General features: G+C 37.7%; 2 protein-coding genes across 2 annotated transcripts; one reads left to right on the top strand and one right to left on the bottom strand.

The window, feature by feature from the left end:
- Positions 1-50: 50 nt before the first annotated feature.
- cideb (cell death inducing DFFA like effector b) lies at positions 51-2,582 on the bottom strand. The gene is given in 5 exon segments (NM_001200517.1): positions 51-557; positions 1,045-1,241; positions 1,467-1,616; positions 2,030-2,144; positions 2,515-2,582. Coding segments are annotated over 5 exon segments (636 nt in total). The 5' UTR covers positions 2,541-2,582; the 3' UTR covers positions 51-409.
- Positions 2,583-6,761: 4,179 nt separating this feature from the next.
- LOC108267931 (E3 ubiquitin-protein ligase TRIM39) lies at positions 6,762-14,557 on the top strand. Its single transcript, XM_017472505.3, has 8 exons — positions 6,762-6,936; positions 7,662-7,748; positions 9,746-10,302; positions 10,559-10,654; positions 10,776-11,009; positions 11,106-11,268; positions 11,370-11,405; positions 13,765-14,557. The coding sequence occupies exons 2-8, from the start codon at positions 7,685-7,687 to the stop codon at positions 14,310-14,312; spliced, it is 1,698 nt and encodes a 565-aa protein (XP_017327994.1). The 5' UTR covers positions 6,762-6,936; positions 7,662-7,684; the 3' UTR covers positions 14,313-14,557.
- Positions 14,558-14,836: the final 279 nt, after the last annotated feature.

Consider the following 14,836-nt stretch of genomic DNA (forward strand, 5'->3'; position numbering starts at 1 on the left):
ATTTTTTTATACCACTCCACAAACACCAAGAAACACCAAGAAAATCAAGGTTTGTCCGAGAACTCATTTACATATTTCAGGCTTCTTTGATATCAGTATTACACAAGCCAGTATTATAATAATGTTTAACACAGGAGTATATTATGCAGCCATCATTTACAGACATCTACAGTCATATAATTAGTATTTCAATTATTGGTATTTACAGAGTCTCATTTAACAGATCTGCAAACTGATTAAATAAACATTCACCTGTTTACTGTTAATAACGCATTTCTGTATATTGTCATGGCTTAATGGCCCTGAGAAGACAAATGGAAAACAAGGAACGCTGTAATAATTGTTAAAATGACATGTATTTCACAAAGCAAGAGCAGTTTTTTTTTTTCCCTCCTGATTACACAGTAAGTCAGTTCCAGTATTCTGTCTGAATCTCACGAGCACCGTGAACTTGCAGGAAATCTGCTCCCTGTATGATTCGGCGAATCACAGTGGCAGACGTGATTAACATGTGACCTGCTGCTTGGAGTACGGTGGAGATCATTCTGAGGGCTTCTCTGTTGTTAGGAAATAGGGAAAGAACACAATGGAAGTAATATGAGATGTGACTGTACAGAAACACTAGTCAATAGACAGACATGTCCATTATCAGTTATATTTGGATCTTCTGGTCAGAAAGTTGAGTCAGAAAACATTGATAATTTGAATGTACATTCTTTACAATGCAAAAAATTGTGGGTTTTTTAAATACTCAGGCGATGTCTACTTTCTTTTACTCTCATGTTATCTGGACAATAGATGTATTTTTGCAGCTTGTAAAATTATGGATATAAGGCTACTCAGTGTAGAGAACACAGCAACCCTTCCTCAATAATTAGCCACCATGTTGCAATCAGTTGCTAAATCAAAGTTTGCGTCATTTAACTGCCTGCTAACCACCTTCTAACCGCGGCTGCCAAATATCAGGAAAAACAGAGCACACAAAACACACACATACACACGACAAACAGTTTAAGAGTTGATTAAAGTTCCCGTCCGTCTCACCTGAGCACCTTCTTCGGCCCCAGGCATTGGAAGTCAGCGCTGACTGAGTACAGACCCTGGAATGTTGCCTTCACACTTAGAGAGCCAAAAATATCCTTGGGGTTCAGACGATAAAGGTCAAAGGTTACTCGAGCGATGTCACGACCAGTGCGGGGTTTATTGTCAGCTGGTGTGATGTTTCTGCCTCTCTGGCCTAACTGTCAATGAGAAGTTTGTTTAGAAATAGCAAGCGGTACATACACTGAGTATGTCAAACGCACATACACACACATGCACACTCACACACAAACTAAACATTCAGTGGACTACAAATATTCTGAAACTCTTTTCCCAGGTGATTACTGGGAGGATTTATCAGATACTGATATTCAGACACTCCTGTCAGCAGTAGATATCACAGTAAAACACACACACAAACATACAGGATGTGGTCTCCAGGTCTGTCCCGGCTCCAAGGCCATGAGCACAGTGTTGTCTGGCAGGGTCATGAGGAACTCGTCTGAGTCCACTTCAGTGCCATCTTCCTCACACACCAGAGACAGCAGTGTAGAAATGAGCAATGTGTGGGCTGCCTAGCATACACACACACACACACACACACACACACACACACACACACACACACACACACACACACACACACACACACACACAATGTGTAATAGTACATTACATACAGCCCTTTATGGTGTTTCACTTTGCCTGTCTGAAGGAAGATCCTATCTACAATCATGCAGCAGAGGATTTCCATAACATAGAATGTTCCAGTGATATCCTCAGAAACCTGTAGATTAACAAAGTTTTCTTATAGCTACATCCAATTTGAATTTATTTGAATTTTGTCTAATTTAACCAAAATGCCATGGTTTCTTGTTTGACAAACCATTACACCTATGCCATCCTTTTCCACTATGAGCCCTGATGCATTATTTTGTTTAATTTTCTTTCTTTTTTTCAATTCATTTTTGTCTATCTCTCAACTCACCCTGTCTTTCAGCTCCTCTAAGGTGGATGCAGTGAGCCCCTTCCTGATCTCTCTGTTCCACGAGCAAACTCTAAAAGGCCTCTGAGGTGCGGCCCACACACGCCGAGACACAGACCTAACACACGGGCGGGGAGATGATCAAAATGGCACAGAAAATGATTTCTATAATAAATAGAAAATGATTAACAAATCACTTCAGAATGTACTGTAAGACAACAAGCCGAACACACTGTAGTATGTGACAGTAATCCATGTGTATTCTGTACAGCTGTGTAGACTGAAATGGTTTAACATACAATATTACTCTATATCTAGATCATGACTTTTAACACAATGTTATTAGACAACAGACAGGTGTCTTTTTATTCATTATTAATAAGACTAATAAAAAGGAAGTGTAGAATTCACAGAAAGTGTAGTTACTATTTACATTACATGTACATAGTGAATTATCTAAAGGAACTCAAAGTCATTAGTATACTTACTTAATGAGTGAGGATGTTGTTGCCATCTTGAACTGCTCCGGTGTTGTTTTCCCTTTATACGTATATACCTTTCTGAGAGGGAAGTGTTAGCTGACCTGCCCTGAGGCCCGCTCTATCACTATGGACTTCGTCCTTAACTGAATGAATCATACAGAGGTGCAATTGGACAAAGTCCTGTAGCTGATAGTGTGCTGAGAGTGGAGGTCTAAAATACATAAACAATGTATAAACATCTAGGAAAGGGTTTTAATTAATTCGTTTAAGGTAGTTCAGGTAGTTTATTTAAGACTATTTTATAACAAAAGTATTGTAGTTCAAACCATAGCTTTGAGAGAAAGTGAGAATAAATCTAAAAATCACTAAATCAGAATCAATTTAGTCCGCACATACATTTACATGTATTAGGAATTTGTCTTTGGTCACGACACGATACATTCAGCTCACACACATATCAGACAACACAACACAATTACCATCCTAATATACAAATATTGTGCCCAATATACAAATATTACACCTTAAGTGGAAATTGTAGGCTCGGTTGTAAATTACATTACGGTGGAGGTAGAAATAGCAGCTGGATACAGTTCAGGGTGAATTAAAAGGAGTGGAACAATTGTGATGTAGAATAAATAATAGCAATGATATACAGTAATGACAATATTAATAAATAAGATATTTTATAAATAGCAATAAATAATCCACCCCATCCATCCATCTTCAACCACTTACTCCTTTTCAGGGTCGCAGGGGAACCTGGAGCCTATCCCACGGAGCATCGGGCACAAGGCGGGGTACACCCTGGACAGGGTGCCAGTCCATCGCAGGGCACAATCACATACACACTCACACACCCATTCATACGCAATAAATAATATTATTTATTAATAATATTTAAGACAATAATATTTAACTTAATAATTACAAAATAATAATAATAATTATTATTATTATTATTATTATTATTATTATTATTATTATTATTATTATTATTATTATTATTATTATTATGCCATCTGATATTTTATTTTATTTCATGGACATTTAACAGAAAGTAGGAAAAATTTCAAACATGGGCAAAGTGTAACCATTTTTATTTATATATATTAATGTGATGCTAATAGTGTGTCTTTTTTCATTGTATTGAACTCTGAAACTTTGAACACTCCCAAACCTGATTCTGAGCAAACTACTATTCTTAAATTTGCCTTCAATGCCAGGCAATGTATATGCAGCACATTTTCCAAACACACTAGAATGGGAGTAAATATGTGTATGAAATGTAGTATAACATCAAGATTTTCTTGTTTAACAAATGTAACACTAGTGTACAGTGTGCTTCAAGGTTGTTGCATAACCTTTATTCTTTGTTAACATGTAAAGGTTTCTCTTGTAAACCCCACCATGGAGATTTTTGCTGAAATGGACAATGATGATGGCTTATGACTCGATCCTGGAATATTATTGATTATTAATAAATATTATTAATTAATATTATATGGTAATTTTAGGAAATGTTTGAGTTCATATTGAAACCTTTCACTTGCACAGTGTGTGATGTTGAGGTCTCTTCTGAAACGTAAGAGGAGACGAATGTGGGAGACAATGTTATTTTTCTCAGGAGAAAAATTTGAGAAGCAGGAGAATTAAACAAAAGTCTCCATTTGATGTTCATGTAACCTCATTTCTGGTATGGAGAAACATTTGAGATAATAAAGAGATCTCATTTTTTATTTTTCTTTCCTCTGGGATGTGACCTACAGGCCGTAAATACAGTAAATGTTTCAATGACATACGGTCAGGGGAGGGTGTCATCATGAAATGTAGGAAACAAATAATGATTAAAAATAAATAAATAAATATTTGTCCACTGATCTGTGATAGAAATGTAATTATTGTATGAATCCAATCATTCCAATGATTTTTATAGTCAATATCGCAGAATTTGTGTATTTTCCTGTCCAAATACGGGGAAAGACACGAAGCGAGGCAGTGACGAGCTGAGTCTCCTCTTGCGCAAACCCTCACAAACTGGTTTGAGCTTCTCATTTATTTATTTTTTTGCGCTCAACTTGAGCACGTGCAATTGATCTCTCTGTATGTCACCAATGTAATGTTTGTACACACTTTTATTATATGTCCTCACATTCAATAGTCTATTTCATGTATTTCACGTATGTGTATAATTTATTAGTCTAGCTGATCTGACATAACGCCAAAGTGAAAAAGCAGGAGGGGAGGCAGCCAGCATCTCTGCCTCACTGAAGGGGGCGTGTGTGAGCATATGGGCTTGTTCTGCTATCGTTCTTCACGTATTACAGAAAAATGGCATTGTGAGTAATATGCTAGCTAAAGTAGAGAAAGTCAAGTGCATCGCATCAGTCCGTTTATTTTTATTTTTTGCCCTGACTGCAAAATTGGATTTTATATATATATAAGCTAAAACATTTCTCAAAACTGGACTTTCAATCAAAACTGGAAGTGATAAATAAAGGAAGACGATGCCAGAGCTAAAAGATTTGCTTCAAACGACGGGACAGAAGATAACACGCTCTTTTCAAACGGAGTGGTATTTCCAAAAAGACTGGCTGTGTGGTTGTGCTACGAGATACCGCCTTTTCTGCTTTCCCTGCCTTTTGTTCTCAACGAGTGACAACGTCTGGACTACAACAGGATTTTGTGACTTGAAAAATATACCAAGAAGCCTCAGCAGACATGAAAGTTTAACTACTCACATTCAAAGCCAAATTGCTTTAAAAACTTTTGAAAGCGCAAGGATGGATTTGGTTTTGAACAAACAGCGGAGACTAAATATTAGCATCCACACTGCTAAGGTAAAGGAAAACCGAGAGATTTTAAAAGACCTCATTAATGCAACTTGCTTCCTTGCCGAACAGCAATTAGCATTTCGTGCTAACGATGAGAACCTCTTCTAATTGTGGCAGCTCTGTAGAACTATTACATGCTTTAGCTGAGAAAGGTGATGGGTTAGCTAGACATTTAGAGACACCCACTGTGTTTTCTAGACTTCATTTACAAGTAAAGGTAAGACCATGCATACACTGCTGTATAGTCCAAGACAAAAATAATAGACCAGCCCTTTGTTTTTATAATAAATAAAAAAAATATATAAAACAAGATAAGGAAAAAAGATATTTTAAAGAATAAAACTACATTTGTCTTTTTGTTGTGTACTGTATATACATGCATTAGTATTGAATGAGTATGAATTGTTGAATTGCGATGTCAAATTTAGAACACACGGAGGGTGCAGAGCAAACATAAACTTTATGTTCATGACATCACAATCAGGAAAAAAAAGGAACACCAATGGCTTTCAGGGAAGGGTGTTTAGAAAAAAAAAGCCCCTGTTCTCTCAAAAGTAAATGAAGCATGATTTAGGTTTTCAAAACTGCATCTGAATTAACCACAATATCCTTTGGACTGATGAGACCAAGGTGGAGATGTTTGGTCATCATGTCCAGCTCCATGTTTGGTAAAATCCAAACAAAGCAAATCACCACAAACACTTCAAACCAACTGTTAAGCATGGTTGGTGAAGGGGCGATGATGGGAAACTTGCAGTCATTGAGACAACAATGGACTCCACTTTACACCAGAATATTCATGAGACAGACATTTAATATCTTTTTTTTATAAGCTCATGCTTTTGGTATTAATGTATAAATACTGATTATTTCACACGAAATGTAGTTCACAATAATACAAAATACTTTTATTTAAATATTATGTCTTCTAAAGTCTTAAAGTCATGTGACCTGGCTATAATATGTGCTTCTTATAGACCCAAGGCATATAGCATATCTAGCATCTAGTTTAAAGCAATCCATTTTTGCTTTTTATATCCAAAAATCTGTTTTACAAAGTGTCTCCCAGCACACGAGCAAAACAACAACAGAAAAAAAAAAAAAACAATAGAAGTTCACCAAAAGTGTTAATCACTAATAAAATAATTCCAGCATGCGATCCATGTGATCATGACTTAATAAATGAACGAATCCTCCATTTGCTCCAAATGCTGCCATCTGCTGGTAGAAAGATGAAATGACGTGACCCAGGAGAAACGATCTTATCCAATAATCACGATAATCTGCAGGAGAAATGAACAACATTATTGATATTTCATGTGCAGTTTGAATGATTATAAATACACATGAGCAGAGGTGAAGCTAGAGAGGAGGAGACAAACTGCATTGTGATCATATGTGTAACTGTCCCTTTATCAAACACTACGAAGTGAACAAGGAAGTGACTAAAGTGAAAGTGAAAAGCAGTTAGCTCCCATCGAGAAGAAACCCTTATTTTCACATTAATTTCTGAAATTAACTGCAGGATATTCACTGACTCTGGAATATAAATACAGACAATTCTCAGTTCTGAAAAGAGGCAAGTAAAATAAAGGTATGTACTTCAGTGAATGTTTTATAGTTCAGAGGTTTTGTCAGTGTGTGATTTATCAGGATAAACTGCGCATGTTAACAATATCAGACAGAGACAGGGTCTCTAACACACTGCTGAAATACTGACTCTGAAATACAAACTGATTATAACTGTGTTTTTTATACTGTGTATTTAATGATCAGTGATCAACCCAGACAGCAAAGCTGAAAAACAGAGTCAAAGGTTCCTTTATTTTATTAACTGCTCAAAAGTGGAGAGTTGAACTGATTCCAGCATGAACACTTAAATACAAGTTAAAATACAATTATACTTTATGCTTAATGACTACATTTGTCCAAATGTGTGAGCTAAACTGAATGAACTGGATTAAAGGTGTGTGTGTGTGTGTGTGTGTGTGTGTGTGTGTGTGTGTGTGTGTTAGAAGTACAGAGGAGAGCACTGGGTGAGACATAAACACTCCTACAAACATATCAGGAAGTGAGAAACTGTGAATGATACAGTTAGTGATCTGAGAGCTGTGAGAATGATCAGTGAAATTCTGTGTTTATTACAATCTAATGAAGATGAAGAATGTTTACGTGTGTTTTATATCACAGTCTAAATGCTTCCAGTGTCATTGCTCATGTTTAACACTGCAGACAGGCATGCTGAGTCAAACAGACTAATCAGTATCACCTCATACTGTTACATGTGTGAACTGAATCATGTGATTTCTTACTGAAAAGATTCAAAACACAGGAGAAAGTAAATGGCTGAATCTTCATCACTAAGAAAAGGCAGAAGAAAGAGGAGCATGGATAAGCTAGAATCATGTAAGTTATATAGCTTATATGTGATTTTAATTTCTATTTATTAAATAGTTACATAGATGTAAGTTACTGTTTCTATAATAACAACTAAGTCACGAGGACTTGTGCTGCATGGTGGATGTGCTGCATCATTTAATGAAGGACTGTCACTATTATGGAATTTTATCTGAAATTATGCAAATGATCTCAATAAGTAGTTTCTCTTTTCTGTTGACTTTATGCGTCTCTTTTCATATAAGAATAACACCTGTGCACTAAAACACCAACATCTTAGAAAGTAATCTTTTGACACAGATTGTGTAACTATGGAGGAATATTCAGACTTTATTGTTTAAATATTTGGGGTTTAGGTGATCAATGGTTCAGGAGTTCTATTACAACTCTTCAATTTCAATAATAATGATGGACTTGAAATATGGAGGACTATTGTGCTCAGAGTGAAAAACTAGGGAGAGGATCAACTCCACTCCATCCCCACACTCTTCTTCTCCACAATACAACTCTCCCCATATTAATTACCCAATATCCTGTCTTTGAGGAGACAACACCAGAATAAAAGTCCTTAATTAAATATGCAAAAATAAAATACAATGAATATAAAACAAAATCACTTCCACAGTAATACAGAACAATGTCTTTTTTTTAATTAAATAAAAAAAAAGGAAAACATAAAATAAGGTCAAAAGGTCTGAGAGCACATTAAAAATCTGGGATTCTGGAAATGAACATAAAGGTTTTGGATTGTTTTGCATATGCTCCACAACATCGAAAGTAACTACAGATTGATAAAAGTGTGACTTTGTTAAGGAAAAATATGTTATAGTTGGAGCGTTGCAGTGATACTGTATGAAAGAAATAAAACACTCAAGCATGTACAGTTTTTTTTTAATAAAAAATAATAATCAGCTCTGGGATGAAAACTTCACACCACCCTGTCAGTGATTATTTTTAATGCACATTGTTCTGTGTTTTATGTCTTATATAAGAGATGCAGTACACTTGTGAATCCCCTTGACTGTAAAATTCATGCAGGTATTCTACAAAAAAAAAGTTTTAACACAAACATTAAATGAAACCCCAACAAGTGCCTTTAAACTTCAGTTAGTGCTTTCAGAATAAAAATACTTTTTCATATCAGTACAGGAAAATGTGTAGAAATTCTGGCCTGTGATTTTCACACCTTCACTACACATGCAGTTTACTGTATAGTGTTACGGCCCAGTCTAGGTTAGGCCGCACAGAGTAACCAGCTCACGATTCAATGGAATTTGACCTTTAAAAAAGAGAAGCCAGGAATAACACAAACAGGTTTGTGTTAATGTTGTGGTATATTGTAACACACACACACACACACACACATATATATATATATATATACACATATAACTGTACAAAGAACCAAGCACCAGACATGCCATCAGGGTGGGCCAAGGCCAAAATAATAAACAAAATAATTCTTGGTTTGGTAGCAAGTTGACCTGGAAAGGAAAACAAGTGTCCTTCCCTAACTTCCTAAGCCAAATACAGGGACAAAAGAGCCCTTCTCCCAAAAGAAATGGCAGCCACACCCCTACTGCTGGTGAACTGAGTGCAAAATATATACAGTGGTAAATAGAATAGCCAAACAGGTACAGGGACAACCAAACTCGCAGTCAAAAACCAGGCAAGAGTCAAAAACCAGAACAGCAGTCACAATACAATGCTGCAGCAAACACACATGTAACCACTTCCATCCTCATCCCACAACCCATGCCTCTACCTCTTTTAATAGGGTGGTCAGTTAGTGATGTCATCCGGGGAGGCGGGAGCAAGGCAGGCCAGGGTAGGCTGGAAACTCTGGGAGGGAGTTTGGACCTGCACACAAAAATATTGCACCACAGAAGAAGAAAAAATTCCCATCCCAAAGATAGCGGGTTGTAACAATAGAGACAATGTTATAAGAAATTACATTTCTCCACTATTTATAAACAAAGTGTAACCTTTTGCTCTATAAAATCTAGTTTCTCGTGACTCCAGCAGTCTCCTGTCTGAAGAGCAGCTGCAGTGTTCGATCTGTCTGGATGTGTTCACTGATCCAGTCACCACTCCATGTGGACACAACTTCTGCAAGAGCTGCCTTACACAGTGCTGGGAGAAGAGTCAACACTGTCACTGTCCATTATGTAAAGAGAAATTCTCCAAGAGACCTGAACTGAAGATTAATACAACACTGAGAGAGGTTGCAGATCACTTCAAGAAGAAAAGTGGTCCTGACAAACCTGAGGTTCTTTGTGATGCCTGCACTGGAGAGAAGCTGAAGGCCCTGAAATCCTGTCTGGATTGTGGACTGACTTTCTGTAAAACCCATTTAGAGCCACATAATCATGTTTCCAAACTTAAGAAACACAAACTAATAAACCCTGTGGAGAACCTGGAGGACTACATATGCCAGAAACATGAGAGAGCTCTGGAGCTGTTCTGTAGAGATGATCAGACGTGTGTGTGTAAGTTCTGCACTGAGACAGACCACAAGAATCACAACACTGTTCCTATAGAGGAGGAGAGCAGAGAGAGGAAGGTGAGAAACACTGATTAATATCAAATTTCGTAATTCTTATGGATATTGCAATTAAATTTATCCATTAGTAGAAGGATTTTGACTTCAGATAGAACAGCTCCAAGAAAATAATTAATTGACAATAATAATAATTTATTACTGAAAATTATTTGTTACACTATGCATAGGGAAAATTATGACAAGTCACTTTTAACAAAATAGAGGGACAAATTTAATAAGTATAAAATCAAATATATTTCTTCTACTCGGTCCTCAGACACAGCTGGGGAAAACACAGACAGATGTGCAGCAGATGATTCAGGACCGACTGAAGAAGATCCAAGAGATCAAACACTCAGCAGAGCTCAGCAAAGTGTGTGGAAAAATACTTTGTGTATAGTTTACTTTACTTTGTAGAAATGAACGAACTGCATTAACCACTGTTTCACTATTCAGTTTTATCTGATGGAAGTGAAAATGTGTTCCTCCTTTAGAGAAGCACAGAGAAAGAGAAAGCAGACAGTGTTGAAGTCTTCACTGCTCTGATTCGCTCCATTGAGAGAAGTCAGGCTGAGCTGCTGGAGGTGATGGAGGAGAAGCAGAAAGCAGCAGAGAGGCAGGCTGAAGGACTCATTAAAGAGCTGGAGCAGGAAATCACTGTGCTAAAGAGGAGAGACACTGAGCTGGAGCAGCTCTCACACACTGAGGAGCATCTCCACCTCCTACAGGTCAGTGTTCCTCTCTCTGCTCACTGGCAATGCAGAACATCACAGAACAACACTCACCATGCTGAGGGATTTCTCCTCTCTCCTGCTCTACTGTAGATTTACTCCTCCATGTGCAGCCCTCCACACACCAAGAACTGGACTGAGATCAGTATTAACACTGATCTGAGTGGGGACACTGTGAGGACAGCTCTGTCTCAGCTTCAGAAGACTCTGAATAAGAAACTCACTAAAACACTCAATGACAAGTTAAAGGAAACAGGTGAGGAACTTTCATATTTAACAAGTTTTAGGCATAAGTCTAAAATGTGTTGCATTAAAATGATCTTAAATCTAATGAAAGTGATGTTTTGTTGTGATTAGTTTCCACAGATCTGAAGAGGATTCAGCAGTATGCAGGTACAGTGAGGGTTCTGATTTCCTCTCATATTAAAATGTACATATCAGCATTACACCACTGCATCATCAGACTGATTTTCATCTGTAGATCTCTCCAGCTAAAAGGTAGTCTTAAAGTGTCTCTCATGATCCTCCTCACTATAGCTCCCTATTACTGCCATGCACTAAAGCCCTTAAACCCTTTTCTACTTTAGAAAGACTGATCTTCTTCTTACATTTCACTAAGAAAGTCATGCAGGAAACATGTATGTTTGGACAGAGATTAACTTTATTGTTTTTTTAAATGGCTTGAAAAAATTCGAGTTCTTTGCCTATCAAAGGTAAATGTTTTCATGCAAGGCAAACAAAAGTCAGTTTTATTCTCATGCAGTTAGAATATATATATATATATATATATATATATATATATATATATATATATATATATATATATATATATATATACACACACAGTATCTGACAAAAAAATAACTAAAAATAACTCAACACACAGCCATTAATGTCTAAACTGCTGGAAGCAAAAGTGAGTACACACCTAAGTGAAAATGTCCAAATTGGGCCAAAGTGTCAATATTTTGTGTGGCCACCATTATTCTCCAGCACTGCCTTAACCTTCTTGGGCATGGAGTTCACCAGAGCTTCACAGGTTGCCACTGGAGTCCTCTTCCACTCCTCCATGACGACATCACAGAGCTGGTGGATGTTAGAGACCTTGTGCTCCTCCACCTTCCGTTTGAGGATGCCCCACAGATGCTCAATAGGGTTTAGGTCTGGAGACATGCTTGGCCAGTCCCATCACCTTCACCCTCAGCTTGTTTAGCAAGGTAATGGTCGTCTTGGAGGTGTGTTTGGGGTCATTATCATGCTGGAATACTGCATACTGATCATGCTCTGCTTCAGTATATCACAGTACATGTTGGCATTCATGGTTCCCTCAATGAATAGATGTATTAGTGCTGCCAGCATTGCTGCAGAGGTTAAAAGGGTGGGGGGTCAACCTGTCAGTGCTCAGACCATACGCTGCACACCGCATCAAATTGGTCTGCATGGCTGTCGTCCCAGAAGGAAGCCTCTTCTAAAGATGATGCACAAGAAAGCCCACAGTTTGCTGAAGACAAACAGACTAAGGACATGGATTACTGGAACCATGTCCTGTGGTCTGATGAGACCAAGATAAACTTATTTGGTTCAGATGGTGTCAAGCGTGTGTGACTGCAACCAGGTGAGGAGTACAAAGACAAGTGTGTCTTGCCTACAGTCAAGCATGGTGGTGGGAGTGTCATGGTCTGGGGCTGCATGAGTGCTGCCGGCACTGGGGAGCTACAGTTTATTGAGGGAACCATGAATGCCAACATGTACTGTGACATACTGAAGCAGAGCATGATCCCCTCCCTTTGGCAACTGGGCCGCAGGGCAGTATTTCAGCATGATAACGACCCCAAACACACCTCCAAGATGACCACTGCCTTGCTAAAGAAGCTGAGGATGAAGGTGATGGACTGGCCAAGCATGTCTCCAGACCTAAACCCTATTGAGCATCTGTGGGGCATCCTCAAACGGAAGGTGGAGGAGCAAAAGGTCTCTAACATCCACCAGCTCTGTGATGTCGTCATAGAGGAGTGGAAGAGGACTCTAATGGCAACCTGTGGAGCTCAGGTGAACTCCATACCAAGAGGTTTAAGGCAACGCTGGAAAATGATGGTGGCCACACAAAATATTGACACTTTGGGCATTTTCATATTTGGACATTTTCACTTAGGGGTGTACTCACTTTTGTTGCCAGTGGTTTAGACATTAATGGCTGTGTGTTGAGTTATTTTTAGGGGACAGCAAATTTACACTGTTACACAAGCTGTACACTCACTACTTTACATTGTAGCAAAGTGTCATTTCTTCAGTGTTGTCACATGAAAAGATATAATCAAATATTTACAAAAATGTGAGGGGTGCACTCACTTTTGTCAGATACTGTATATATTGCAGTGTCTCAATCATTGACTTTAGAGTCATGTGTTTTCATATTTGGGTGTGTGTGTGTGTGTGTGTGTGTGTGTGTGTGTGTGTGTTTCTGTCATGTTCTGTGACTCTATGTTTTTCTTTAAGAACAAAAATTACAAACACAAATAAATGACTAAAGTAAAGTTTCAGAAGGAAAACATTTTATATTTCTCATATTTGACAGGCTCCTACCATCAACTGTACATGTTTTTTCCTTTTTTTTTCAAAGGATAATTTTAAAATATTTAATTATTTAATCTTCTACAAATCTTCTTATAAATCCTAATGAATCTGATCCACTGATGCTGATTTAATATTTTTTACCTGCAAACTCACATCTCATTCTGTGTGTTTCTCTCAGTGGATGTGACTCTGGATCCTGATACAGCTCATCCTAAACTCATCCTGTCTGCTGATGGAAAACAAGTGACACATGGAGACACACGACAGGATCTCCCTGATACACCACAGAGGTTTAATTATTGTGTTATGGTTCTGGGAAATCAGAGTTTCTCCTCAGGGAGATTTTATTATGAGGTGCAGGTCAGAGGGAAAACTGACTGGACATTAGGAGTCATGAGAGAGAACATTAACAGGAAGGGGAACATTACACTGACTCCTCAGAATGGATTCTGGACTGTGTGGCTGAGGAATGAGAATCAGTATAAGGCTCTTGCTGGTCCCCCTGTCCCCCTCACACTGAGAGAGAAGGTGGAGAAGGTGGGGGTGTTTGTGGATTATGAGGAGGGTCTGGTCTCCTTTTATGATGTGAAGTCCAACTCTCATATCTACTCTTTCACTGGTCAGTCTTTCACTGAGAAACTCTATCCATTCTTCAGTCCTTATTTAAATGAAGGAGGTAAAAATTCAGCACCACTGATCATCTCGCCTGTATTTAACACTGAATGAATTTTCACCTCACAGATTTAATAATTTATTAAATGGTGAATAAAAATAAATGTTTTACTTTTCTAGTAAATTTTAAAAATACATATTTCCTTTTAAAGTACGATACAGTTTATTTTAATACCTGTGGGTTTGTTTTTTCACATAAACAAATCATTTTAATCCTCCAGTCTCTTTTTTACACATTATGATTGTGGAACTTTATTACAAATCAAATATGAATAAAGATCATTTACAGTGCAAAATCATCACGTTTTCAGCAAGTTACATTCGTACTTCATTCTTTCACACTAGACCACAGAGAGAACTGGGTTACCTGGTGCTTGTAAAAAGGAGGATATCCTCCATATATTCCAGTATATTACAGCTGAAATTGCTTTGAACTACAACAGTGATGATGGTAATCTCTCTCTCTTTCTCCTCTGAACTACAAGTTTCATCCACATGCTTTTATAATTAAGAGCACAGTATATTCCAACTGGTTTATAATTAAAATACTACAGCAATCCTAGTAATGTGTCTGTGTT

This window comes from Ictalurus punctatus, chromosome 7 (assembly GCF_001660625.3).
Source record: "Ictalurus punctatus breed USDA103 chromosome 7, Coco_2.0, whole genome shotgun sequence".
NCBI lineage: Eukaryota > Metazoa > Chordata > Actinopteri > Siluriformes > Ictaluridae > Ictalurus > Ictalurus punctatus.